General features: G+C 38.9%; 1 protein-coding gene across 1 annotated transcript in view; it reads right to left on the reverse strand.

Annotated features, from left to right (window-relative positions):
• GPC6 (glypican 6) overlaps nt 1–26,001 on the reverse strand; it is a 1,065,422-nt gene that overhangs the window by 923,412 nt on the left and 116,009 nt on the right. The window contains exon 2 of the mRNA XM_010845866.1: nt 2,640–2,798. Within this exon, the coding sequence (XP_010844168.1) occupies nt 2,640–2,798 (159 nt within the window). The remainder of the gene's footprint in view (nt 1–2,639; nt 2,799–26,001) is intronic.

The raw sequence follows: 26,001 nt of genomic DNA on the forward strand, positions 1-26,001 counted from the left end.
TGAATCACATATATTAGGTGCAATTTAAATTGTTGCTGTACTTATTGAAAATAGGAAGGTAAATGGCCACCTTCTTATATGATACAGTCCTCTTTCATATAATAAAGAACACATAACCAACAAAGATGCCTAAAATCCAGATGAGAAATCAAGATCTCTGAGAAAGTGGGACCAGAGGCAGAGATGCAAAATGAACACTTTGGATCAAGAGACTCCAACAATCATGCAAAATGACTCAGAATAGGAAGCTACTAAAAATAAAGCCCCTCAAAGCACCATCAGGTTCATCCAGGAATATAAAAAAAAAGCGGTAAGGGAACAAATGGAAAACTGCCCACATGAATGTACCAGCATTCCTGAAAGATGACTTGGCAGGATCGCTTTTGTGGGATAAAAGATAAATCATACAATTGCATGGATGACCTTCATGAAATTGCTCAAAGTGCAGAAATTATAATGGTGACTAATTTTTATAATTTTTTAAGACAACTCTTCAGAAACTAAGCTCACCAGATCCCATTTATATTTTGGAAAAAAAAAAAAGCTGAAAGCTTCCTTTCTCTCCCATCCCAGCCTAATGCAACTACAATGAAATGCACTGTAGTTAAAGAATTCATCACCCCCATGTCAGATCAAATCTTAGCAAAATCAATGTCCTGTCAAACCAACTGACATAAGACCCTTAAATACATTAGAACAATTTAGAACATACCCGTAAAGAGAGAGACAGAGAGAGAGAGAAAGCAAGAAAGAGAGAGTGGTTTTTTTAATAGGAGAAACACATCTGGGTTTAATAATTATAAATCCAAAGATATTGAAAGTCATTGATAGACGAATACAGGAAGTACCTGACTCAGTCTTGTTGAATAGCTTTACTCATTATAAAAAAAAAAAAATCAATACCCCAAAAATCTACCTTAAGTCTAATATTTTTATTTAAAGGAATATATATTATGTAACATGGGCTTCCCCAGTGGTTCAGTGGTAAAGAACCTGCCTGAGACACAGGTTTGATCCCCGGGTCAGGAAGTCTGCAGGAGGGCATGGCAACCTACTCCATTATTCTTGCCTAGAGAATCCCACGGACAGAATTGCCTGGCGGGCTATAGTCCATAGGGTGGCAAAGAGTGGGACACGACTAAAGTGACTGAGCTTGCACGCAAGCACAAGGTGAATACTGCCCTGGGATTATTCCTACTTAATTTTCGAGCACAACCTTATAAAAGCACTAAGAGCTGTTTTCTAAAGATACAGGTCAAAGTCAGAGCAGCAGGTCACCCTCCCCTGCTTTCTGTAACACAGGATAACGTGTCTCAATTTGCTTCAATTTGAAGTAATACTGTACATTATAGTTCCTCAAGAACAGAGCCCCTTCAGGGCTCCTAAAAGTCACTGGATTTATAATCTGTAAATCAAGGCCAACTCCCAAGTCCTCGCTAGTTGTACTCAAGGGAACAATAGTCACAGCATCATATCTAAATAAAGAGTTACTTTTATATACATCCGCACATACAGTTGAACACAGAGTGAGAGAAAGAGGAAGAATGTGAAAACACTGAAATATACTTGCAACAGTATAAGTCCCTTTCATTTCCACAGAAAATGTCACATAATCTTGATTTTAGAACCTGGAGGACTAATCTAAGAGACATTGGCGCATCCAATTTAAAGCAGCCACCAAGAACATTTTATGTACTACAGAGAGAGAAAGAAAAAAAACAAGACAAACGTAGTAAGATTTTTCTGAACCAGCTTTGTTGTGCATTGATTGGAAAGGATGGAGGAAATGAATGGCTGTTCTGTTTCTGTTGGGCAATTTCCTAAGACCAAGGCACCCAAGAAAGGGTCGCTACAATTTGAAAGTCTGGTTTACAAGGAGCCATAGGAAGGGGCATTCATTTCATAGAGCACTGACAACACCTCACTACCCAAGAATATTATCTTTATCGTTCTCATTATTCATTCAGTTGAAAAAGTCAGATTGCTTTTGAAAATCTTTCTGAGGCTCCAATGGGAAAATCCAACACTGCATCCTAGTCATACTTATTTTTGCTCATTGTGCTTTCTAATACAAAATGTTTATTTAACAAACAGAATATAGAAATGAAGTCAATTGCTTATAACCAGGAAATCAATGAAGGGTCAGAACCTTCTGTCAGACGATTTCAACTACAATATAGAATGCAGTTACTTACGTTACAGGAAATGTACATTCTAAAATAAAGGAGTCCACATCAACTGGCACTTAAAACAAGCCTGTCCTCTTAAAAAGTGACGTTCTATTTCAAATAATTTTAAATGACATTTAATGACTTCAAGGCAAATCCCTAGATGGAAACTGAAGACGAGCTATGGTGTGACAAAAGCTGACTTAGAATCACTCTAATAATGAAAATGTAAGCCAAAATCATTCCAAATAAATCTCACAGGCAAACTGCAAATGCCAAACAGCTCTTTGTTAACTCAGGTTTTTCCAAGCTGTCAAGAGTGCTCATGGCTTTCCTAAAAATAGACACAGGTATAAATGTTTAAGAAGGAAAGAAAAGGTTCCACTTAGAGAAAATGTTTTCCATATAGGATCAAGAATCTCGCCTCGAAAAGCACACCCAGCACAAGGAGAAGGAAAAGCTGCCACCTACCGTCAAACTTCTTGTGTCTGGACACGAACGTGGTGCGCACAAAGTGGCTGGTCTCCTCCACCAGGTTTTCAAACTCCAGTTTGCTCTGTTGACTGAGCTTGTCTTCCATTTCCGTGGTGCAGCACGTGTACTCTTGAGGACAGATTCTTAAGTGTTCTCCTGCAAGAAGGAAGGGAATGTCAGCACAGAATGATCAGGCCTTCAGGGTGTTTGTTTTTCTGGCATTTCCCTCAAATACTGGGGTCCCTGTTTCACCAGCCCCTCAGCCCTCTCCACAGACTTTTATCTGGGCCTTGGGGTGCCTACCATTCCAAATACTCCAGACTCAAGTTGAACCCAAACCCACTGTCTGATAGCCTCTGCCCTCCCCAATAAATTCATGTGTTGAATCCTAAGCCCCAGGGCGACGATGTTAGGAGATAGGGCCTTCAGGAAGTGTTTAGGTCATGAATGGGATTGGTACCCACACTCAAGACCTACAGATGAGTCCCCCAAGAGATCAAGCTTGCTCTTTCTGTCCCATGAGAACAGAGCCAAAAGATGGGGTCTTGAATCAAGGAGTAGACCCTTATCAGACACTGAATCCACCAGTGATGTGATCTTAAACTATCCAGCCTCTGGAAATACGAGAAGTAAATGTTTGCTATTTATCAGCCAGAAGGAAATGGCAAGTACTCTTGCTGGGAAATCCGATGGACAGAGGAGCCTGGTAGGCTACAGTCTGTGGGATCGCAAAGAGTCAGACACGACTGAGCAACTTCACTTTCACTTCTCACATTCATGCATTGGAGAAGGAAATGGCAACCCACTCCAGTGTTCTTGCCTGGAGAATCCCAGGGACGGGGGAGCCCGGTGGGCTGCCGTCTATGGGGTCACACAGAGTCGGACACTACTGAAGCAACTTAGAAGCAACAGCAACAGTTTATGATATGTCGTAGCACCCAAAGTGACGAAGAGACCTGACATTTAGTTCCAGCCCCCATCACATAAGTAGAGGTACGTTAAAGACCTCAGAAGACCACAAGGTCCCTGCTTTTATTTGAAATGTACTGAGTAACAACAGGTGACAAGAGATGCAACACAGTTATAAGTGTGCTTATCTTTAGAAACCTCAAGTGAGGCAAGAAGCAGTCAGCCCACCACCATAGACTGTTAGACGGTGGGGGCAAGAAAAGATGGCAATCACTCACTGAGTTCTGTTTCTGCCCGTTCAACCGCCAGAATGCATCAGCCTTCCTCCCTGTGAAAGTAAGTGTGATTTTACTGGCAGGTCTCCTATGCCACGCGTTCCCTTGGTAGACATTCCTTGTCAGAGAGAAATGTCTCCTGCAAGGAGAAAGGCGCCAATGGGTTTAATTAATGCTTATGTCGTAGGGAAATGTAAAGTAAGAGCTAATGAAAGTCTTGGGTTTAATTTGATAGATTTATCTCTGGATATACTGGGCCGCTTCTTTTGACAATATTGCTTTCTTCAGTGCTATTCACAAGTGGAAGCCAAACCCTTGCTTGCTTCATGAAATTAAAATGGTCTGTTATTGCATAAAATGTGAATTTCCAATTGATTCAGCTCTGTTAGTGTCAAAAATGTTTAAGAGAGCCAGTGGAGGGAAGAAGGAAAATCCACCCAACATTTTGCTAAATAAAACCAACAAATTGCCCCTGTGATTAAAATCACTATAGGGCATGGAGAAACCAAATGAACAGAGTACTTGATGTGGTGATTAAAATTCATTTATAATGTTTAACAGTACTTATATAAAATTATGCCCCGTGTGAAGTATAGGGTGCCTGTCTCATGGTTCTTCATGAAGTTGGATGCTTTCATGCCTACTTAAAACAACCCCAGAATAAAAAAAGGATCACAGGTCTGCATTAAAGTTAGAACTTATATAATTCCTGAAAGGGAAGGAGACCATAAAATGTTATGAATATCTTTTTTAAAAAGGAAGGAACATGCAGTGTATTTGAGAATGATAAACATCAAATTCAAGATCACAGTTTCCTCCCAGGAGGAATTAGGATTTGAGAGCAGTGCCCAAATACTTTTATCTGTAATCTTTTATTTCATAAGTTGCTAGATATTTACATGGTGTTTATTATATTACTATCATTACTTTTCTGTACATTTCAAATGTCTTCTAATAAAAGCTTCACAGTATGTTATGAAAAAGTTATACCAGATAGGAAGGCAGGGGGTACATATGCATAAAGACAAAACAAACTGCTCTGCACATTCAGAATCCAGCCTGGCACTCACAGCCAGCTCACCATAGTCTATTACATGTAAACAAGGTCACAGAACACCCATCTCAGACCAGATCATTCTGACACCATGATGACATGAGACAAAGGAAGACCACATAAAAATTTTGTCTAAACACACAAAAACAAGGTGATTGTGCCATCCAAAAGTACCAAAAATCTCCTCTCACTGCAAGATGAGCACCCGTACGTTTACATTTATCCTTTTATTGATTGATCTTCACCATAGTCACCCCCCTTGCTGGTCACGTTGGTTGAGATACCTTACTATGGAATTACCTCTACTTTCTGGGAGCATCCGACCTAGGGCGAAGTGCTGCTTCTTGAAGCACTTCCCCCACATCATCCACCAAAATCCAAATCCTATAAAAGAATCTGTTAAAGTCCCTCTTGGGCTTTCCAGGTGGCACTAGTGGTAAAGAACCTGCTTGCCAATGCAGAGACACAAGAGGCGTGGGTTTGATCCCTGGGTCGGGAAGAACACCTGGAGGAGGGCATGGAACCCACTCTAGTATTCCTGCCTGGAGAATTTCACAGACAGAGCAGCCTGGGGGCTACAGTTCATAGGGTCTCAAAGAGTCAAGTATAACTGAGGTGACTAGGCAGACATGCCTACAAAGTCCCTCTAACTGAAAAATCCTGAGGTTCTCTATGGTGTATTCTCGCTTGCTGCATTGAGTGAAAACTCATTCGACACAGTTGTGTTCCTGATGGGCTCTGATTTGAAGGGGCAAACCATTCCAAAAGGGGGTGGGATAGAATATGAAAATTTTGAAATTTTTCCCCTAGTGCTTCTGATACTCATATCCCACTAAGAAGCATAGTTCTAGAGTTGAAGAGACTGGGAAGGAATAAGTGTGGCAAATGGTCCACAAACCACAAATTTTCTTTTTTAAAATATCAAAACTAACTGATAAGAACAACACTGTTTCCAGATCAAATAGATATTTAAGATTAACAACTTTGCAGAATGTTCATTTCTCTAGCCTGTTATAAAACACTGAAAAAAAAAACTCTATTCCATTTCTACTCTAATCTGCACAATTGAAACATGCATTTCTCAGGATTTAGTAGTACATTGGGACTGTGTTCTATTTCTGAATCATTACAAGTGAGTTTACAACAAAAGGCATGGGACTTCTGGTGAAAAACTGACCAAAAGAAAATAAACATTTCGTGACCTGAGGGTAATAGTTGTATTGGGGATATTTGTGAAAGAAACGTTATGGATCTACATTCATGAAATTAAAATGGATTGGTGGTCTTCTGATTTCTAATCGCAACAAGAAAATCAGTATTTTATCTCAGGTGATAAATAAAAAGAGAAAGGTGCTTCTTAGCGGGGTCAATTTAAACCAAACCTATTTCTTCTGTGTGTGTGTATAGGGCCATGAAGATATATGTAGGAAGCTGACTTACTAATGCAAAGCAGGGTGAGATTTTTTTTAAATCTTAGTGTCCTTAAGAAGGTAACTGATGTCTCCTCCTTTGTTCCTGGCAGGGAAAAAAAAAAAAAAAAACTAAAGAGATGGAAAGACAGAGATATATAAATTAGAAAAAGTGAAGACATGGGGAAATCACCAGAATCTTGAAGAATCATGCTACAGGAAGAGTGAATCTTTTATGTAAAGTGCCTGTTAGAGAACCTAGGAAGAGACCACGATGATGTCCCCAAACAAACAGAACCAGAAGTCATGAAACATGCAGTCTATTGAGACTAAGCCTTGCTTCCTTCCTAACACAGCACTGGAGAAAAAGGTTGTGGAGGAATTAAATTCTTAATAGCTCCTCTCTCCCCCTCATCTGAGGCCACTGATAACTGTGAAAACAGCTGGTGACTTTGAATGGCCAAGAAGACTTAGGACAATTGGCTAATTTTGTTTTGAGTTTTGACCCTACAACAGGGTCAAACATAGCCTCTGGGCCAAATCCAGCCTGCCATCTGTATTGACAAGACCTGTAAGAAAAATTATTTTTTAAAAAATTTAAAAAATGATGTTATGTGCTATGTGATACTTTATGAAACCCCAATTTAACTGTCCATAAATAAAGTTTTATTGGATAACAGTCCCACCCACTCATTCATACCTTGTTTATGGCTGCTGTAGTGTTAGAAGAGCAGAGTATTATGAGAGAGACCATAAAGTCTGTAACACCTGAAGCAATAACTTTCTGAAATCAGACATGACAGCTACTTGGCTGGATAAAGAATTACTTCTCACAATTTCTCCAAAGAGCAAGAATATGAAATTTTTCTCAGCCTACATACTTCCTGACACTTACAGTATTTTTTATTAATAAGATTAACAGGGTTTCTTCCCAAGTTGTAATTTATGAAGGTGAAAAAATCTGTTGTCCTTTTAGAGTTTTCCACCCACCTTACTTTCTCAGATCCCCTTAGGTTCTCTACATGTTACCTATTCCATAACTAGATACAATATTTAGCTCAACTGGAGCACCACCAGGCACCTCCAAGATCACTAATAATAAAGATACTAAATAGTTGGTTCCAGAAGGTCAGGATAAGAGACAATAATAGCAGAAAATGTAAGGTTGAAACTTTGATGAGTGTGCCTTGACATATCAAACATGTATTGAAAATCTCCTCTGTGCAAATCATGATGATAGGTTCACATCCAGGAAGATTAGACGCAAGGTCAGACAATCAGTTTACACACGTGCTTGTTTTCTTAGGGCCTCTGAAGTTCATGCTAGTGAATTCCCAAGTCCCTGAATTTTTACAGAAATAGTCATTAGCTCTAAAATAAATATTGGTATTACTCAGCCATAGAAAAGAATGAAGTAAAAAAAAAATAGAAAAGAATGAAGTAATGATATCTGCAGTGGAAAGGATGGACCTAGAATTGTCATATTGAGTGAAGTCAGAGAAAGACAAGTATCACATGATATTACTTATATGTGGAATCTTAAAAAAAAAAAACAGGTACAAATGAACTTATCTATAAAACTGAAAAAGAGTTACAGATATAGAAGACCAATGGTTACCAAGGGCTAAGAGGTGAGGTAGAGATAAACTGGAAGGTTGAGGCTGCTATATACACACTACTATATATAAAATAGATGACTAATAAGGACCTATAGTGTAAGACAGAGAATTCCACTCAATACTCTTTAATGACCTATATTGGAAGAGAATCTAAAAAGAGCAGATATACGTATATGCATGACTGATTCACTTTGCCCATTTCACACCTGGAACGGACACACCATTGTAAACCAACTACACTCCAATAAAAATTAACACACACACACACCCAAAGAAGAAATTTAAGCTGGAATTTTATTATAACCAAAATAAATAAGGGGAATGGTAAATGTGAAAGAAGGGAGTTCCACCGGAAGACAGAGGATGAGCAAAGGCTCTGGGACATAAACGCACACCATAAATTGTCATCTGTTTTCCAAGACAGAAGAGATGGGGCTGTTCCTCCCTCTACACACTCCTTTCAAGTATGTGTCACCCTTTCTTTACAAAGTCTTTCCATGAATGCCAGCCCAGGAGTTCGTTTTCACTCCAAGATGCTGGATGACAGCAGAAATGTGACGCTTGCCAGATGGAGCTCCCTCCAGGGAGGGCCCAGCGTCTGAAAGCCTCCAGGAATAGACCTGGTGAGTGGCACGGTGGGAAAGAGCAGGAGACAGGAGGACCTCATTAACCACAGACGCCGGCCTTTGTGGGTCAGTGACCAGAGACTCACTGCCCTCGGAGGTGACACATGGGGACCTCAGGATGCCCACCCCAAATAAACAAACAACAAAAATGCAATGACTGAATGAGTCACATTTCACAGCCTACAGACAGGCAAACACTTGGTTTTACAGAGCTTGGGAGTATGGAGGGAAATTACTACCCTGACACTTCCTAGAAGGCAAGTAGGAGGCAGGGAGGCTCACGAGGGAGGGACTATATATATATAGTTATGACTGGTTCACATAGTTGTATGGCAGAAACCAACACAACATTGTAGAGCAATTATTTTACAATTAAATAAAAAACAGAATAAAAGCAAGCTGAAGATTATTTTTAAAAAGAAAGTAGGTAGGAAATCAAAAAAACTCAAAAATACAAAGAAGATGGCAAGAGCTCACAATGCAGAGCATGTCAACGTCTGAATCTATTAATTCCATTTGATTAGAGTGCGATATTTGTCTTAGACTTGGCCCTCTTCAGAGCATGTGTTCTATGCCAAAGTTCTCTCATCCTTGAACTATTAGAATCCCCACAGTCAATTAGCTGTGTCTGGTACCCAGATAGAGTCTCCTCATCATTTGATATGTCACCTCAAATAACCATTCATTTTATTCATCTGGTGCCTGGTAAGTTGACTGGAGCAAAGAATCGAAGGAAACAGGTTTAGGAAAGTTAAGAGTAAGTGAACTTTTAGCTGAATTTCTGATAGCTAAGAAAATTTAAATTGGAGTTAATAGTCCTGGACTGTTTTTAGTATTATAAAGTTCCTCTATGAGCTAATCAGAAGTGGCAGAATTTAGAAAAGTAGTATTTTTCAAATCTATGTTCCAGTTCATTTCTTTAAATTCAAATTCCCCAGACCTCCAAATAAGCACTTCTTAAACATTTTTCAGTGTGAAAGGTTATTATAAATGATCCTTTCATGTCTTGCGGGCTGCTTTTCTTTCACAAAGTTATTCGGTGCCATGATCAGACATTTTAAACTTTCACACAACATGTGAGAAATTCATGTTCTACTTCAGTGGATCTTATCACTCAAAGAAGCTACAATCATGTCCTCCTTCATGTTTTTGACTTCCTGATAAAGACTTTGACTACCAGTTCCCTTCGTTATAAAATTTTCACTCTGCATGCTGTAAAAATAATTCTTTGAGTGGTACCCATGAGTTGTTTAAATCTGTTCCAAGAATTGCATAAATAGGATTTCAAACATAATGCTCTTAAGTTGTAAAGATCCCACCTTCATGGAGCTTGTGCCAATGTTTCTGGCCGTTATCGTTTCCTTGCATTAGTTATTTCAGAAAAGCTGATGATCTGGGGCTGAAGTGAGGGCAAAGAATAAAAATGTGGTCAAAATTAGCCAAGAGTAAGGAGTTTGGGGGACAGAGAGTGGGCAGTGCTTGAATCAGGATGGTCTCAGAGAGTACGCAGTAGCTGGAGTAGGAAAAGCTATCTTTGCTTTTTCTCACATCTTACCTTGACTCGATATATAATAAAAATTATTAACCTTGTCAATAGTTTGATCTTTTCATACTGTTCATGGGCATATATATTGTCACCCTGCTTATTTAACTTATATGCACAGTACTTCATGCGAAATGCTAAGCTGGATAAAACACAAGCTGGAATCAAGATTGCTGGGAGAAATATCAGTAACCTCACATATGCAGATGACACCATCCTTATGGCAGAAAGCAAAGAGAAACTAAAGAGCCTCTTGATGAAGGTGAAAGAGGAGAGTGAAAAAGTTGGCTTAACACTCAACATTCATGAAACAAAGATCATGGCATCCAATCCCATCACTTCATGGCAAATAGATGGGGAAACAATGGAAACAGAGACAGACTTTTTTCTTGGGCTCCAAAATCATTGCATATGGTGATTGCAGCCATGAAATTAAAAGACACTTGCTTCTTGGAAGAAAAGCTATGACCAACCTAGACAGCATATTAAAAAGCAGAGACATTACTTTGCCAACAAAGGTCCATCTAGTCAAGGCTATGGTTTTCCCAGTAATCATGTAGGGATGTGAGAGTTGGACTACAAAGAAAGCTGAGTGCTGAACAATTGATGCTCTGAACTGTGGTGTTGGAGAAGACTCTTGAGAGTCCCTTGGACTGCAAGGAAATCAAACCAGTCAACCCTAAAGGAAATCAGTCCTGAATATTCATTGGAAGGACTGATGCTGAAACTGGAACTCCAATCCTTTGGCCACCTGATGTGAAGAACTGACTCACTGGGAAAGACCCTGATGCTTGGAAAATTGAAAGGAGGAGAAGGGTATGACAGAGGATGAGATGGTTGGATAACATCATCGACTCTATGAACATTGAGTCTGAGCAAGCTGAGGAGATGGTTAAGGACAGGGAAGCCTGGAGTGCTGTAGTCCACGGGTCACAAAGAGTCAGACATGACTGAGCAACTAAACTGAACTGAATAGATGGATGAGATTTAAATAGAAGGGGTTTCTCTTTATCTTAAAATGATTACATCTTTTTAAATTCATACATGTAAGACTTTGAAACATTTAATGAAAGCACTGTCCTAGTACAAATGATTGTCAATATTTGTAAGTGAAGATAGACAAAGGTGTATACACACACACAAGAATACATAGCATAACCTTTTCCAGTATTTAAAGAGAGCAAAGAATAGAAAGATTTCAGAAAATAACTGAATTGCTGGCAAGTTTTCATCTTCTGCATAGGCAACAGCTCAACAAAATTGTGGTTAAATTTCACAGGGACAACAGCAAATCTGAATGATGAGGTAATTCCATGATTCAAAATACAGCACAAAACAGCCACTCAACTTCCTACAACATTTCAACAAAAAGTTAATGAGAAGCAAATATAAAATATAATCTCAAAGCTAATGGATGAATCAGAGTTTCATAGTTAATGATCCTAAACCCATAGGTGGAAGGGTACTTAATAACAGTGAGTGTTTTTGGCATCTAGGTCACAGTAAAAGGTAAGAGGTGAATTATCATGCTGTGTCTTGAGTCTTTTGAGCCTCTTCTAATCATATCCCTGTATTTTGTTGTTGAAGGATTAATAGAATCAGAAAAACATTAGAGTGAGAAATGATCAAAAGGCAGTACCCCCCTGAGAGGGGTACCAAAATTGAGTTGGGGAAAGATGGACAGTGGAGAATTAATGAGCATGCTATCCCAAGAGACGCACCTTCTGCTACACAGCCAGTCTGATCAACTCAGCAATCTTCCAAGGGGACCTTTCCTTTCTCACTCCTCTGTGTATTACACTCACCAGGTTGTAGTCTCAAAATAAAATATTAGTACAGAAAGTAGTCACACTGATAATAAAATCTCAACATCCAAAAGTTAATTTTTTAGTCTCTAGATTGTTCTCTAAGAAGGAAATCCAGTAAAGAAATCTTGATCTAATTATTTCTGCACTTCAAAATCAAACTGTAAGTTATCTAAGTATGGAAAACTTCAGTTATAATCTGTAAGTGTCTGAGAACAAGATAAGCAAAAAGCCAAATCAAGGTTTTGGACTTCTCATGCCTTCATGTCCACTCTTTGATGTACACTTATCTTTTTTCTTACATTTTCTATGTATTGGATTTTCATATGGCTACTCAGTTCTTTAGGATATAAATGCATTTTAATTATTTGACTTTTAACAAGAAGTAAAATAGTATTTCTTCTAGTCTAGGAGTGTCACAGAAAATTACAGTTTTGTGTCAATGTGGCTAGGCTATGGTACCCAGTAATTTAACGAAACATTAATCTAGGTGTTGCTGTAAAGGTATTTTGTAGATGTGGTTAAGATGTGTGATTTTAAGTAGAGGAGATTACTCTCCATACTGTGGGTGGGCCTCATCCAATCGATTGAAAGCCCTCATGGGCAAAAATTGAGGTTTCCTCGAGAAGAAGAAATTCTGCCTTAAGACTGAAGCATCAACTCTGAGTTTTCAGTCTGCCTGCCTACCCTACAGATTTCAGAACTGCCGGCTCCACAGTCACATCACTCTCCCTGTGTATATGCAAAAATACATATACATGTAGGTGATACACAATGTTGAGAATCATTGCTTATTCTTTTTTTCCCTTCTCAGTGCCCATCAATCCCAGTATCAGAGATACACAGGGCCAGTGTTTTTTGATAACTGTTTAACAAGCAACTCTAGGTTTCGAAGGGGAGTTCTAATTTACAGTTTGGCAATGACCATGGTATAAATACTCTCACCACAAGCAATTTCTAGTTATCAAAATGATGCCCCTGAATTTCCAGTTGGGAATAGACACCATCACATAACACTTCTTCCTTACAGATACAAAGATATCAAGAATGTAACTAATAATGAAATGATTAGAAAGTGATGAGTTTTGAGAATTTATTACCTTATTTTTAATATAATTAATTTAATTGTAAATTTATACAATGTGATTTGTTTTTCACAGCGTTCAGTATTTTTTATACCTACATTTGAAATAGTTCTACATAAAATGAGTTAAATACCAAGTAACAAAGTTAAAAATAAAAATGAAAACTCCTTTTTATACAAGTAACTAAATTAACTGATACAGGACAAGCAACTCAGTACTTTGGTATAGCAGCCCAAACTGACTAAGAAGGGAGCATGTGAGCTTGGAGTCTCCAAGAGCCATGTGGAGGCTCTATGAAGAGGAAACAGCAGATTCCTGATGCCGTTTGATCTCTTGTACCAAGCTGTGTTTGAAAACCCAAATTCTCCCACATTAGTCAATCATATAACAATGTGGTTTTAAATAATGACTGCACTTAACAACAGGTTCACAAAATTCCTGCAAAATTAAGTGCACTCACATTGGCTGGAATGTGCCACTTCTGGGTGCAACACGGGCTGAAGCTCAAGTACTGTGTGTTGCTGCCTGGCTTCTTCTTTCAATTACTTGAGCTTCCCTGGTGGCTCAGACAGTAAAGAATCCACCTGCAATGTAGGAGACCTGGGTTCCATCCTTGGGTCGGGAAGATCCCCTGGAGATGGGAATGGCTACCCATTCCAGTAATTTTTCCTGGAAAATTCCATGGACAGAGGAGCCTGGTGGACTATAGTCCTTGGTGTCACAGAGTAGGACATGACTAAGGGACTAACACTTTCACTTTTCACTTCAATTCCTTAGGTCCTCAAATTCAATGAAAATGATCCTAGACCAATGGAATCTGCCATTTCTACAACCCACATTGGAATCTAACGGCCAAATACCTACTTGCCTCAAAAGAAAACTGGTTCTCCCCAGCCATGTCTAGCTACTAACATACAGTAAAGAATTTCCCAAAGAGGCGAGAAAGGGTGAAATAGAGTAGTTATTTCAGGAGTGGGGACCTTGGCTAAACTGTGTGCTTAAAGGAAAAGTCAACATGAGTCACAAGCAGGGATAATGTCATGGAAGGGTGAACCAAGGTAACTGACCCACATTTTGCAATTTTCATTCCCAGACAGTGGCTGCTACTCCAGGGCACAGGGAATAGCAGAGTTGAGAAGGAAGCTGTTCCCCTATGGTACTGTTATAAAAACCTAAGGTTCACTATCCCATAGTCATCTGCTCATGCCCACTGTTGTTACATCCCTAACCAGTCATTATGAGCCTGTCTTATTTACCTTTGTGGTACTCATTGCCCTAGCATAGCTTTTCGGAGAAGGCCATGGCAACCCACTCCAGTACTCTTGCCTGGAAAATCCCATGGACAGAGGAGCCTGGTAGGCTGCAGTCCATGGGGTCACTAATAGTCGGACATGACTGAGCGACTTCACTTTCACTTTTCACTTTCATGCATTGGAGAAGGAAATGGCAACCCGCTCCAGTATTCTCGCCTGGAAAATCCCAGGGACGGGGAAGCCTGGTGGGCTGCAGTCTATGGGGTCACACAGAGTCAGACACGACTGAAGCGACTTAGCAGCAGCAGCAGCATTATAGCATTTAGCACATGGGACGTTCCGTAACAAATGGTGAGTGCATTTGACTCTTCTGTTCTTTTCAGTCATTCATCCATTCATTCACTTATTCAGTTACCATTTATTACATACAATTAACAGGTTAAATACTATGCCTGGTGCTAAGGGATAAGAAGAGAGTGCTTAAGAAGCTTGGAGTCAAAAAAAAAAAAGAAGCTTAGAGTCCAGCATGGAAAGATGCATCTATGTATTACAACTACCTTACCAATAGGCATAAGATCTAAAAAAGCACATAATTCTCACCATTTACGCACCTCCCAGACTCTAAGCACAGCATTACTGACAGAAACTCTTTAATTGGAACTTGCCTACATAGTCTCTAGGCAAGCAGCAGAAGTCCCGCCTATCTTTCATGTTTCAATAGCAAGCAGGGACATCCAAGGAAAGGTTTCGCCTGTTTCTCTCACTTCACCCCGGCTTGCATATCTTTCAAACAACAGGACCTGAATTCATTTAGCACAAGTCCAGAAGAATTCGTGTTTAAAAGAAAATAGTGTATTTCGGAGCTCATCATATGAATTAAGGGTGAGTGTTTCTTATAAAAGCTTCCAATATAAATAACTAATGAGAACCTATATATAGCACAGGGAACTCTACCCAGTGCTCTGTGGTATATAAATGGGAAGGAAATCCAAAAATGAGGGATAAATGTATACATATGGCTGATTCACTTTGTAGTACAGTGAAAAATAGCCTTGTGAAGCAACTATAGTCCAATACATTTTTTTTAATTTAAAAATAAAAAGAGAAAGAAAATAAACCGATTAAAAAAGTTGTGCTACTATTCTATACAGTATATACGAAATGGGCTGTAATGAACAGTGTTATTTCTTGTAGCACATGTAGGCAAAAAGTTTGGAAGTCAGAGTTCAATACTATGTTGAAGCAATTAAAAAAAGCAAAGAGCTCACTTACTAATGCATACTTTTGAAATCATAATTAGCCGATGCTTCTTTAGATAGGTTGAACTGATATTATGCATGTTTTCTTCTTCAGTATCAAGATGTCCTCCTTGGAAGTATACTTAGAGATGACTAAGACATCTTTGCCATGCTTTCTAAAAGAATTTATACAATCTTATTTTCTACTTGTGTTTCATAAATACATTATCTTGGGACCCATAAGAGAGACCCATAATTGCTAAATAAATTCAATCCTGAACATTCATTGAAACAACTGATGCTCAAATACTTTGGCCACCTTATGTGAAGAACTGACTCAGTGGAAAAGACCCTGATGCTGGGAAAGATTGAAGGCAGGAGAAGGGGACACCAGAGGATGAGATGGCTGGATGGCATCACCGACCCGATGGACATGAGTTTGACAAGCTCCACGAGTTGGTGATGGACAGGGAGGCCGGGCATGCTGCAGTCCATGGGGTCACAGAGAGTTGAACATGACTCAGCCACCAAACTGAACTGAGAACAGAGATGTTTAAGCGAGATTTATAAACAAGCTGTCGATCTCATGCCTACTCACAGTTCATTTGCCATGTTATCTTAGACATTGCCAAAAAACTTCATATTCAAATGTTCAAAGACATCTACAATTCTACAGCCTGAATGGCATTTCTATGGGCATGCTTGGTAAAAATCGAGTTATACTGCTCCAGCACTGCTCACCAAATCCAGGCCAACAGTAATTCACCAGTTCCCAGTGACCTTCTACATGTCAACTGACCAGAGATGCTGACTTATATCTCTCTTGTTCTGTAACCCATATTGCATAAATCAAACCAACTGCTGCCTACAAATTCACCCACAGATGATGATCGATTTCAAGTTTATTGCATCTGTAATCCCACACCCGTTTTTGCTCACTCAAAGTTAGTAATTTTTACAATTGCATTTGGTGATCCTGTGGTGATATACAATAAACCAATTTACAAAGTGCTTGTTTTTGACCCTGATAACCACAGATCAGCATTCTTACTAAATTATATGACAACTTAATAGAGAATTAGGATTTACCGTTCAAAGTAAATTACTGTCCAATGGCTGTAAACTAGGGCAGAACATTTCAGAAAAGAGGCCGAGGCTAGGTGAGTGATTAAGAACCTAATCAAATTGAACTGCATGTAAGCCTGTATGAAAAATTATTTTTCTTTCCCATAAAATACTGCAATTTTAGTAGACATCTGTAAAACCAAGATTGCAACACTCATCATATCATATAGAGTAAAGCAATAAAAGGCAAACTGGCTAGAAATGTTGGAAGATCTATGCTACAGTCTATAAGTGTATATTTCTTTGTGTCTGCCTTCCTGACAATGAAACTCCATAATATCTAACCTTTTAGAAGTCATACAGCCCTTAATTTATAATAATTACTTTAATTCCCACTAATCACTTAAGATGGATGCCCATAGGTAAATATCACTCAGTCACTATTTCACAGGTGAGTGATGGGAGGCCTACAAAAAGGAGACAGTCCTTTTCCCCTGGCATCACTTTTGCAATTAATAAAGGGCAAGAGGTCTCTTTCCAAAATTTGTACATGGGGACCGAGATTTTAAACTGACACCACTTCAAGTGCTATGATAAATTCCATCATCCTTTCCAACCAGAGGCTTTAAAATGCCAGTGCTCAGGTGACAGAAGTACAGTCAAGCATTATCATTCAAAATTTGTGATTAAAGCTCAGTTATAGTCTTAAACCAAAAGAACTATATAGAATTTCAGAAGAGAAAGGAACAAAAACTCTCCTGAAATTAAAGCACATATCCCTATATATTAAAAGGAGAAATGAAGGGCCCAAATTGATTTTTTTTTAAATTAGAGGATAATTGCTTTACAATGCTGTGTTGGTGTCTGTCGTACAACAATACAAATCAGCTATAAGTATACATATATCCCTTCCCTCTTGAGCCTCTCTCCCAACCAACCCTCTCATCCCACCCCTCTAGATCATCACAGAGCGCCAGGCTGAGCTCCCTCTGTTATACAGCAGCTAACCACTAGCTCTTTATTTTATACATGGTAGTGTGAAAAATCCCATGGACGGAGGAGCCTGGTACGCTGCAGTCCATGGAGTCGCAAAGAGTTGGACACGACTGAGTGACTTCACTTTCACTTTTCACTTTCATGCACTGGAGAAGGAAATGGCAACCCACTCCAGTGTGCTTGCCTGGAGAATCCCAGGGACGGGGAAGCCTGGTGGGCTGCCGTCTATGGGGTCACACAGAGTCGGACACAACAAGCAACTTAGCAGCAGCAGCAGTGTATACATGTCAACGCAACTATTCCATCATTCCCTTTCCCCACTGTGTCCACAAGTTCATTTTCTATGTCTGCATCTCTCTTCTTGCCCTGAAAATAGGCCTACCAGTATAATTTTCTAGATTCCGTATATATGCACTAATATATATTTGTTTTTTTCTCTTTCTGACTTACTTCACCCTGTATAAAGCTGTAATTCAAAAAGACACATGTACCCCAATATTCACTGCAGCACTATTTACAATAGCCAGGACAAGGAAGCAGCCTAGATGTCCACTGACAGCTAAATAGATAAAGAAGCTGTGGTACATATATATAGTGGAATATTACTCAGCCAAATTGAATTTTAAAGAATATATTACCTACAGGCAACTTAAAAATGCCTTTACATACTGCTTAAAAGAAATACCTTATTTTTAACTAAAAATAGATCTCAATAGGAGTAAAAACTCAATACTAGGTATAGTCACAGCCTTTTTCCTCTTCATAGCCTCAGCCTTTTTCCTCTTCATAGTCTCTTTTTTGTGATATATTTCTCAAACTGCCCTCAAAAGAGGCAGCATCAATAGCTTTCTATAACCTATAATGGAGATGAAAACCACATGTATTGTTGCTTTTACCCAGCACTTAAAATCCTAATAGGCTAAATAACTGATTAAACTGATTAAATCAATATCACTTAATAAGGAAATACTTCATTTATCAGATTGACTCTTGCAGCTCCTACTGCTGCTGCTGCTAAGTCGCTTCAGTCGTGTCCGACTCTGTGCGACCCCATGGACGGCAGCCGGCCAGACTCCACTGTCCATGGGATTCTCCAGGCAAGAACACTGGAGAGTAAGACATTAATGGAAAATTAGCTCAAATCAGGCCTTAGTTTTGATGAAAAGGCTAGAGAGGGATGATGAATCTTTGGAGGGCAGACACTGCTTTAAGATGTAACTTTCATCTATGTCTATGCATCCCCTCGTGGTTATTTGTCATTATAAGTTACATACACCGTGTTTAGATATCCTATATTAAATATTGCTATATTAGGGTAAGAGAAAATATACATAAACATATATGTGGATACCATTAAGAGTACACACTGAAGATAAAGGTCCAATTTAGCACAGTTTATAACATAGGCATAAGGTATTTGATTGGGGTTACTGAGTTTGTCTTCCCAGGACTTCATCATAGTTCTTTGGGTGATAAATTTTCGGGGTTCACACTCCTAAATTCCTGAAATCTCCCCTGAGTTTAAGTAATATCTCTCCTAAGAAAGCTACATGACCATCATAGTTGAAATTAATCTAACGTGTCCCACATAACTGCATTACTTTTTGGTCTCTTCATTTATTATACCATTCATTCCAATGTATCTGAATTGTAGTTATTTATGGAACAGTCTATATTTCCATTCATCTCTTGCCACCCTCCTTCTTAAGTCTTATGCCAAACAGAACTATTGGGAGCACAAAATTATCATGTTTGATTATACTCTGGACCTTGGCAATGCTCTTCTCTCTAAAAGGAAAGCTATGAGCCTCTTCTGCAGCTCTTCCTCTGCCTTCCATCCCTTTTCTTCCATCAGATGTCAGCTTAAATGCCTCTTCTTCTGAGACTCGCCTGACTCTTGAGTGTAGGAGAAGCCATCACTCCACTTCCTGCTGTCCCATCACCTATGCACACGGCCCTGCCTTACATTGCTCTGCAATGACCAGTCTGTCCATCCATGTCCTTCTCAGGGACACAACCTGCTCGAGAGATAAGACTGTGTTTTTTCATCAATGGCACCTCTACTGCCTACCCCAGTGCCAGGCCCATAAGGGCACCCGATAAATTTTGGTTCATCAAATAAATAAGATTAAAATTGAGGCACTCGTGGAAATAATGGCCTTCAAGTAGTTAGAATGTAAGTAATGGACTTTGTATTCCAATTTCATGGAGAATACAAGAACATTAAGTTGCTCAGAAACAATAATTTAAGAGAAACATGGTTCAATCATGGGATACCTAGGAGAAGGCAGCAAAGTTGCTGAAGGCCCTGGTAACTGTCACAAATACAAAGTCTGTACTAGTGATTTTCAAGTGGATTGGAATTCAAACTTCCTTTATTTAAGTAATTAATTTGAACTTCTATTTACATTCCTTTACAGAAATCTATTGGTAGCGCAACTGCCCATACACATAAATTTTAAATGAATAGAATACACCAAACGTAACCTAAAGAAGAAAATTTTAAAGTATCGATATGTCATCTTGGGCCATGGCTGAACTCGAGGCAAAAAAGTAGTTAGATATTTGAACTACAAGTACTATCACTACAAACATAAGAGCTACAGCTACAGACTAACAGCGGTACATTAGACAGGCACATCGAGTATTACAAATGGTACGGCTCCCACTCGGAGAAGGCCTCCCACTGATAAGCTTTTCTGGAAAAAAATAACAGCTCTTGGTAAAAATCTCCAAATCAGACAAACACAATTGTATCTTGGATTTACATCATACTCCTAGAAAATTCAGAGTATATTAATATTGCACAATAATACTTCATGTTTATAGTAAGATGGAGTTAGATTCTAGGCCTATTTCATTGTAAACAGAATATTTTGGTGATCTATCAAAGAATTTGATAGGACATCACAAAGTTGTTGCAGGGTGCACATTTTGTAGGAAACTCTCACTCATGGATGGATATCTCTTGGTCATTTTCCAAGAATGTTCTAGAGGAGATATCTGCCCTAGAAGAACACTAGACTAAATGAAAGTAACTGACTTTTTAACTCTAAAATCCTACAACAGTTTACATTCTTTATCTAGCCAGAAAATATTTAAAACAAATAAATAATTGTGTGTAGAGTGTGAGCCACTGAGCTAAAACCATTGGTCGTTTTTTCCTTCATCTATCTACAACATCTGTTCATTCACCCATTCATTCTTTCAGTCATTTATTTGAGTGTCTACTGTTACAAGAGGTCCCTCTGGCACTTCCAAATAATTAACTGCCTTGGATTTTCTAGAGAAAATCAGCCTTGTGCTCTAGTTTGAAAGCCCCATTGATTGTCCTCCAGCTCAACCATCCTCCCAGGTGTCCTTCTGCTGAGTGCATTGAGGTAGATGGAGAAAAAGAATTCCTCCCAAACAGATGAAAATCAGTTTCTCATTTAAAGTGCCAGCAGATTTTGATCCTTTACACTGCATAATCCTTCCAATTTCCTGGAGAAATTCCCAGAAATAAGGCAGGGAGTCAGAGGTTGAGTGAACCTGTACAAACCTATTAGAAGAACGTCTGACAGTTTTTCCAGACAATCTCCCAGAAGCTATTCTATTTCACCGACACTCTGTTTGTTTCATTTTCTTTTCCAACACACACTTTTAGACAATGGATTTTTGATAGCACATGTTCTGAAGGAATCTTTAGCTGTCTCTTGGGGAGTATATTCCTGACACTTTGCCCAACACGCTGTGGAGAGCAAATGGTAGAGCAAGAATTTGTTTCACCACCTCGCTGTGCAAATGGCTGTAACTTACAAGGTTGGAAGCACACATCCTCTTGGGATTCCCAGTAAACTCTTCTTTCTTCTCCCTACAAATTAATTTTGCTTTTCACAATTGCCCTGCCATAAGAGAGAGACATGGTATCTACAAGGAGTTGTGGAATCTAGCCAGGCTTGCAACTTCCATAGGTGTCATCTGTAAATCCTGCTAGGAAGACTACAGCTTTCATTCAAGCCAACAATGAGATACGAAGTGAAGTGAAGTGAAAGTCGGTCAATCCTGTCCCACTCTTTGTAACCCCATGGACTATACAGTCCGAGGAATTCCTCAAGCCAGAATACTGGAGTGGATAGCCTTTCCCTTCTCTAGGGGATCTTCTCAACCCAGGAGTCAAACGCAGGTCTCCCGCATTGCAGGTGGATTCTTTACCAGCTGAGCCACAAAGGAAGCCCAAGAATACTGGAGTGGGTAGCCTATCCCTTCTCCAGTGGATCTTCCTGACTCTGGAATCCCCAGAGTCCCCTGCATTGCAGGTGGATTCTTTACCAACTGAGCTATCAAGTATTAAGAAGGGTCTAAGCCATTTATAGCAAAAAAGGTCTTGAATTGCTCATTTCTACTCCTTCTAACGAAAGTCTTCTGCTGAATTACAGCCTCTTTTAGGACTACAACTAAAATTTCACCAGTACATGGCAAGGAGCACAACCATATTCAGTACTGGATTGACACTTCACAGTGTGAGAAAGAATTAAAGACACCAGGTTCTGTTGCTTGAAAGGTCATAAAGGCATCCATTTCACAGAAGTCCACATGTAGCCAAGTTCATGCTATCTTCCAGCTTCAAGCATGATGGCTTCTCTTTCTCTAAGGTAACCTTTGCATTTAAAGTGTGTCACTCTTTAAAAGAGTGTCTCAAAAGCTAAAAATAATATTGGATTCAAATTAAGAATGGCATTTGGATGACTAAAGTGACTTGAGTAAATACATGTACAATATGTACAAGTATAAGATCGGCAAGCATGGGTGTTATTCTCCATGTTAAGGAGTAGACCAAAGTCAGCTTCTTCAAGGCTATGTTTTGCAGGGAGAGTTTGACACCAGGAGTGAGGAAATGAGACAGCATTACAATGACTATAATAATAATGAATAATGATCCAATAAACAAAGGAAATAATACACTGTCTTCTTCACCCCCTGCAAGCTCCTTTCACTCAGTCTTCAAGCTACACTCCAAGGTAGGTTTTATTACACCTATTTACTCACTGAAGCAACTTACTGCCAAGGCCCACCCCTTCTTGAAACTGTCTTCACTTAGCAAGCATGCTATTTTTTCCCCTGATTGCATGCCTATTTCTGGTGATTTGTGGTTAAGGGGGCGGGTGGAGATTCTGGGTCCAAGACAAAAGTAAGGCAGCTCGAAGTTACCCATTAGCTTTGTCATGAGTTATTTCAGTCACTCTTTGCCCGAAAAGAGTTGAATATTTTTATCTTTCATTTTTACTAGATGAAGGGAATAAAGCCCAAGATCATACAGCGCTGCTGTAGGTAGTCCAGAATTCAAACAAAACTGGTTTGTACTCCCTTGAATATTTTCTCATTTGTGACCACCACCTTTCTACTCAACTCTAACAGAAGGGCCTCTCTCTCTCTACAACTCTTTTGGGTTCTCACACTATTTTTGTCCAGGTTGCCTCAAGCTTAATCCACATTTGATTCAGTTTGCAACTCCCCACCCCCCAAATCCTGAAGCCCACATGATCTCTGGGGACACAGGGATCCTGGTATAGATTTAAGGAAAAGCTATTAATGAGACAAAGTGCAAAATTTTCAGGAGTTCATTGCTCTGAGAAACAAACAAAACCAAAGAAAAGATACCTGAGAAATGGAATTGTTTTAGCAAATCAGCCTTAAGACTTTTGGTCTTTGAAATCATGGAGGCATGAGTTTGAAACACTGTTGGATTCAAAGTTGGCATGTGCTCCAAATTAGGAGCCATGTGAGATGTAAAATCAGGCATGAAACAATACTACAAATTACAATCTTGCAGGGAGGATGAAATAGAACACCTATAGGAAAGTGTGTAACTATTTGGTGTGCAATGATATTTTATACATACTCATATATATATTTTTTATTTTCCTCCTTGACCCAAAGTCATAGATGGCATGACAGTGATAACCTTCTCAATTTCAAAACCCTTGTCCCTTTCTCTTCCTTCAACCCTGATGCTAAAAGAAATCACTGGAATGTTCTTCCAAACAGCAATTCAGATGTGAACCACCAGTTTCTCCCTTTCTAAGCTAACTCATATTTTGGATTTCACCTCTTTTCACGGCAAAGCATAGATTTGTCTCAGAGCGGCTAATTCAAATCTGATAGCCAAGAAATGCCTCCAGATTTCAGCCTTTTTGCAGAACACAGGAAAGGAATGGGTGAGAACTTAAGTATCCATACTCCCTACAGCCACAGATTTCCTTTTGATGATTTAGCACTCATCTCCCTAGAACATGGTCTTTCTGAAAGCCAGATTCTCATCATTTATCTAGCACCACCAGAGTACAATAAATACGCAATACATACATCTAAAATTTATACCAGAAAGAGAACATTGTCAAAGAATAACTCTTAAAAAAGGGTTAATCATGATTCCAACAAATGTAAGATAAACACTTGTCAAGGATCATATTTAACTAATTAATTAATGAGAGAACCAATAAATAAGATATTATAAATGGTTCAAAAGTTAATTCAAAAGAACTACACAAATACTAGCAAAAAACAATGTGGAAATGAATTGCAAATAAACACAAAACTGGCTTATTGTGGGAAGGGGGTTAGGAGTAGAATTGGAAGCTGAAAATCAACTATATTTCCATAGGACAAAATGAATATGTATGCCTATTGTCAGCAATCACTTGCTTTGTTATCAATTACCTTCAGCATACAGAACTGTAAAATAGCTCATAGGACCAGAGATCCCATAGAATCAGATAACCCAGGGGACATGCCTAGATCCTGCCTAGCTCTCCAGTGTGGACACCAGCAATTATTTTGGTCCATTCCAAAGTCTTTCAAAACTTTTTTCTAAAATATAAACTAAAAATAAAATTAAATAGGACATAAGGAGTTAATTGAGGTTTATTTTAAAAGAAATGTTAATTAAAAAAACAAGCCAGCTACCAGTCGGGAGGATGAGAGAGGTGAGGTAGGGGAGGATGAGAGAGGTGAGGTAGGGGTGGATGAGTGGGAGGTTCAAACTATCAGGTGTAAGATAAGTTCAAGGATGTATTGTACAATATGGAGAACACAGCCAATATTGTGTAAATAACTAAATGGAAAGTAACCATTGAAAATTTTATAAAGATTCCCAAAATATTCAATATTTTAAAAAGAAAATATATATATATATATACACACATATATCCAGTTCCAGTTAAGCAAAATACTTGAGGGAATATTCCATTGAAGAAATAAAGTCATCCTTCTTATTATGCCGGTCCTAAAAATATTCTCAGTCCTTCCTTCCTCTTGTAATTTAGTGACATGCCTGATGTAGAAGAGGTATCATTATCAAAGGATTAAAGAACTTGATCCTCCAAAAATATATATATATAAATTAATTAATTTAATTAAAATAAGGGAAAGTTAAAGATAAAAGAGACTTAAAATCTAGTAATTCTATGGGCATCTCAACATTCAAAAAACTAAGATCAAGGAATCCAGTCCCATCACTTCAAATAGATGGTCCCATAACATGGCAAATAGATGGGGAAAAAGTGGAAATAGTGGCATATTTTATTTTCGTTGGCTCCAAAATCACTATGGAAAGTGACTGCAGCCATGAAATTAAAAGATGCTTATTCCTTGGAAGAAAAGCTATGACAAACCTAAACAGTGTATTAAAAAGCAGAGACAACACTTGGCCGACAAAGATCCATATTAACAAAGCTATGATTTTTTCAATATCTATGTGAATGCGAGAGTTAGACCATAAAGAAGGTTGAGCGCTAAAGAATTTATATTTCTGAATTCTGGTGCTGGAGAAGACTCTTGAGAGTCCTTGGAGAGCAAGGAGATCAAGCCAGTCAATCCTTAAGGAAATCAACCCTGAATATTCATTGGAAGGACTGATGCTCAAGCTGAAGCTCCAACACTTTGGCTACCTGATGCAAAGAGCCAACTCATTGGAAAAGACTCTGATGCTTGGAAAGATTGAGGGCAGGAGGAAAAATGGGCAACAGAGGATGAGATCATTGAATGGCATCACTGACTCAATGGACGTGAGTTTGAGTGAACTCTGGGAGATAGTGAAAGACAGGGAAGCCTGGCGTGCAGCAGTCCATGGGGTTGCAAAGAGTCAGGCAGGACTGAGTGACTGGACAACAACAACATCATTAGGCATCAAGTACAGAGTAAGAAATTAAAACAATGAAAAAGAAACTCTATTCCAAAAACCTGACAGGTGATCAAATAAATTGTATGTTCTGCTCTATTCCTAACTTTTAGAGTTAGCTCACCATCAACAGCTGCCTGAAAACACATTCTCATATATGTCATTATTCTTTTTAACATGTAACCGGGCAATGAGCCCAATACCACTGAAGAATTTAATGAGTATCACATTAAAAACTGTTGTGCCACCAACCACCTCATGAAACCACATTGCCATATATTATCTTAGTATGTGTCACAATCGATTACCATGCTTCAGGAGTGG

Source organism: Bison bison, unplaced genomic scaffold, assembly GCF_000754665.1.
Source record: "Bison bison bison isolate TAMUID 2011002044 unplaced genomic scaffold, Bison_UMD1.0 scf7180017864225, whole genome shotgun sequence".
NCBI classification, from domain to species: Eukaryota; Metazoa; Chordata; class Mammalia; order Artiodactyla; family Bovidae; genus Bison; species Bison bison.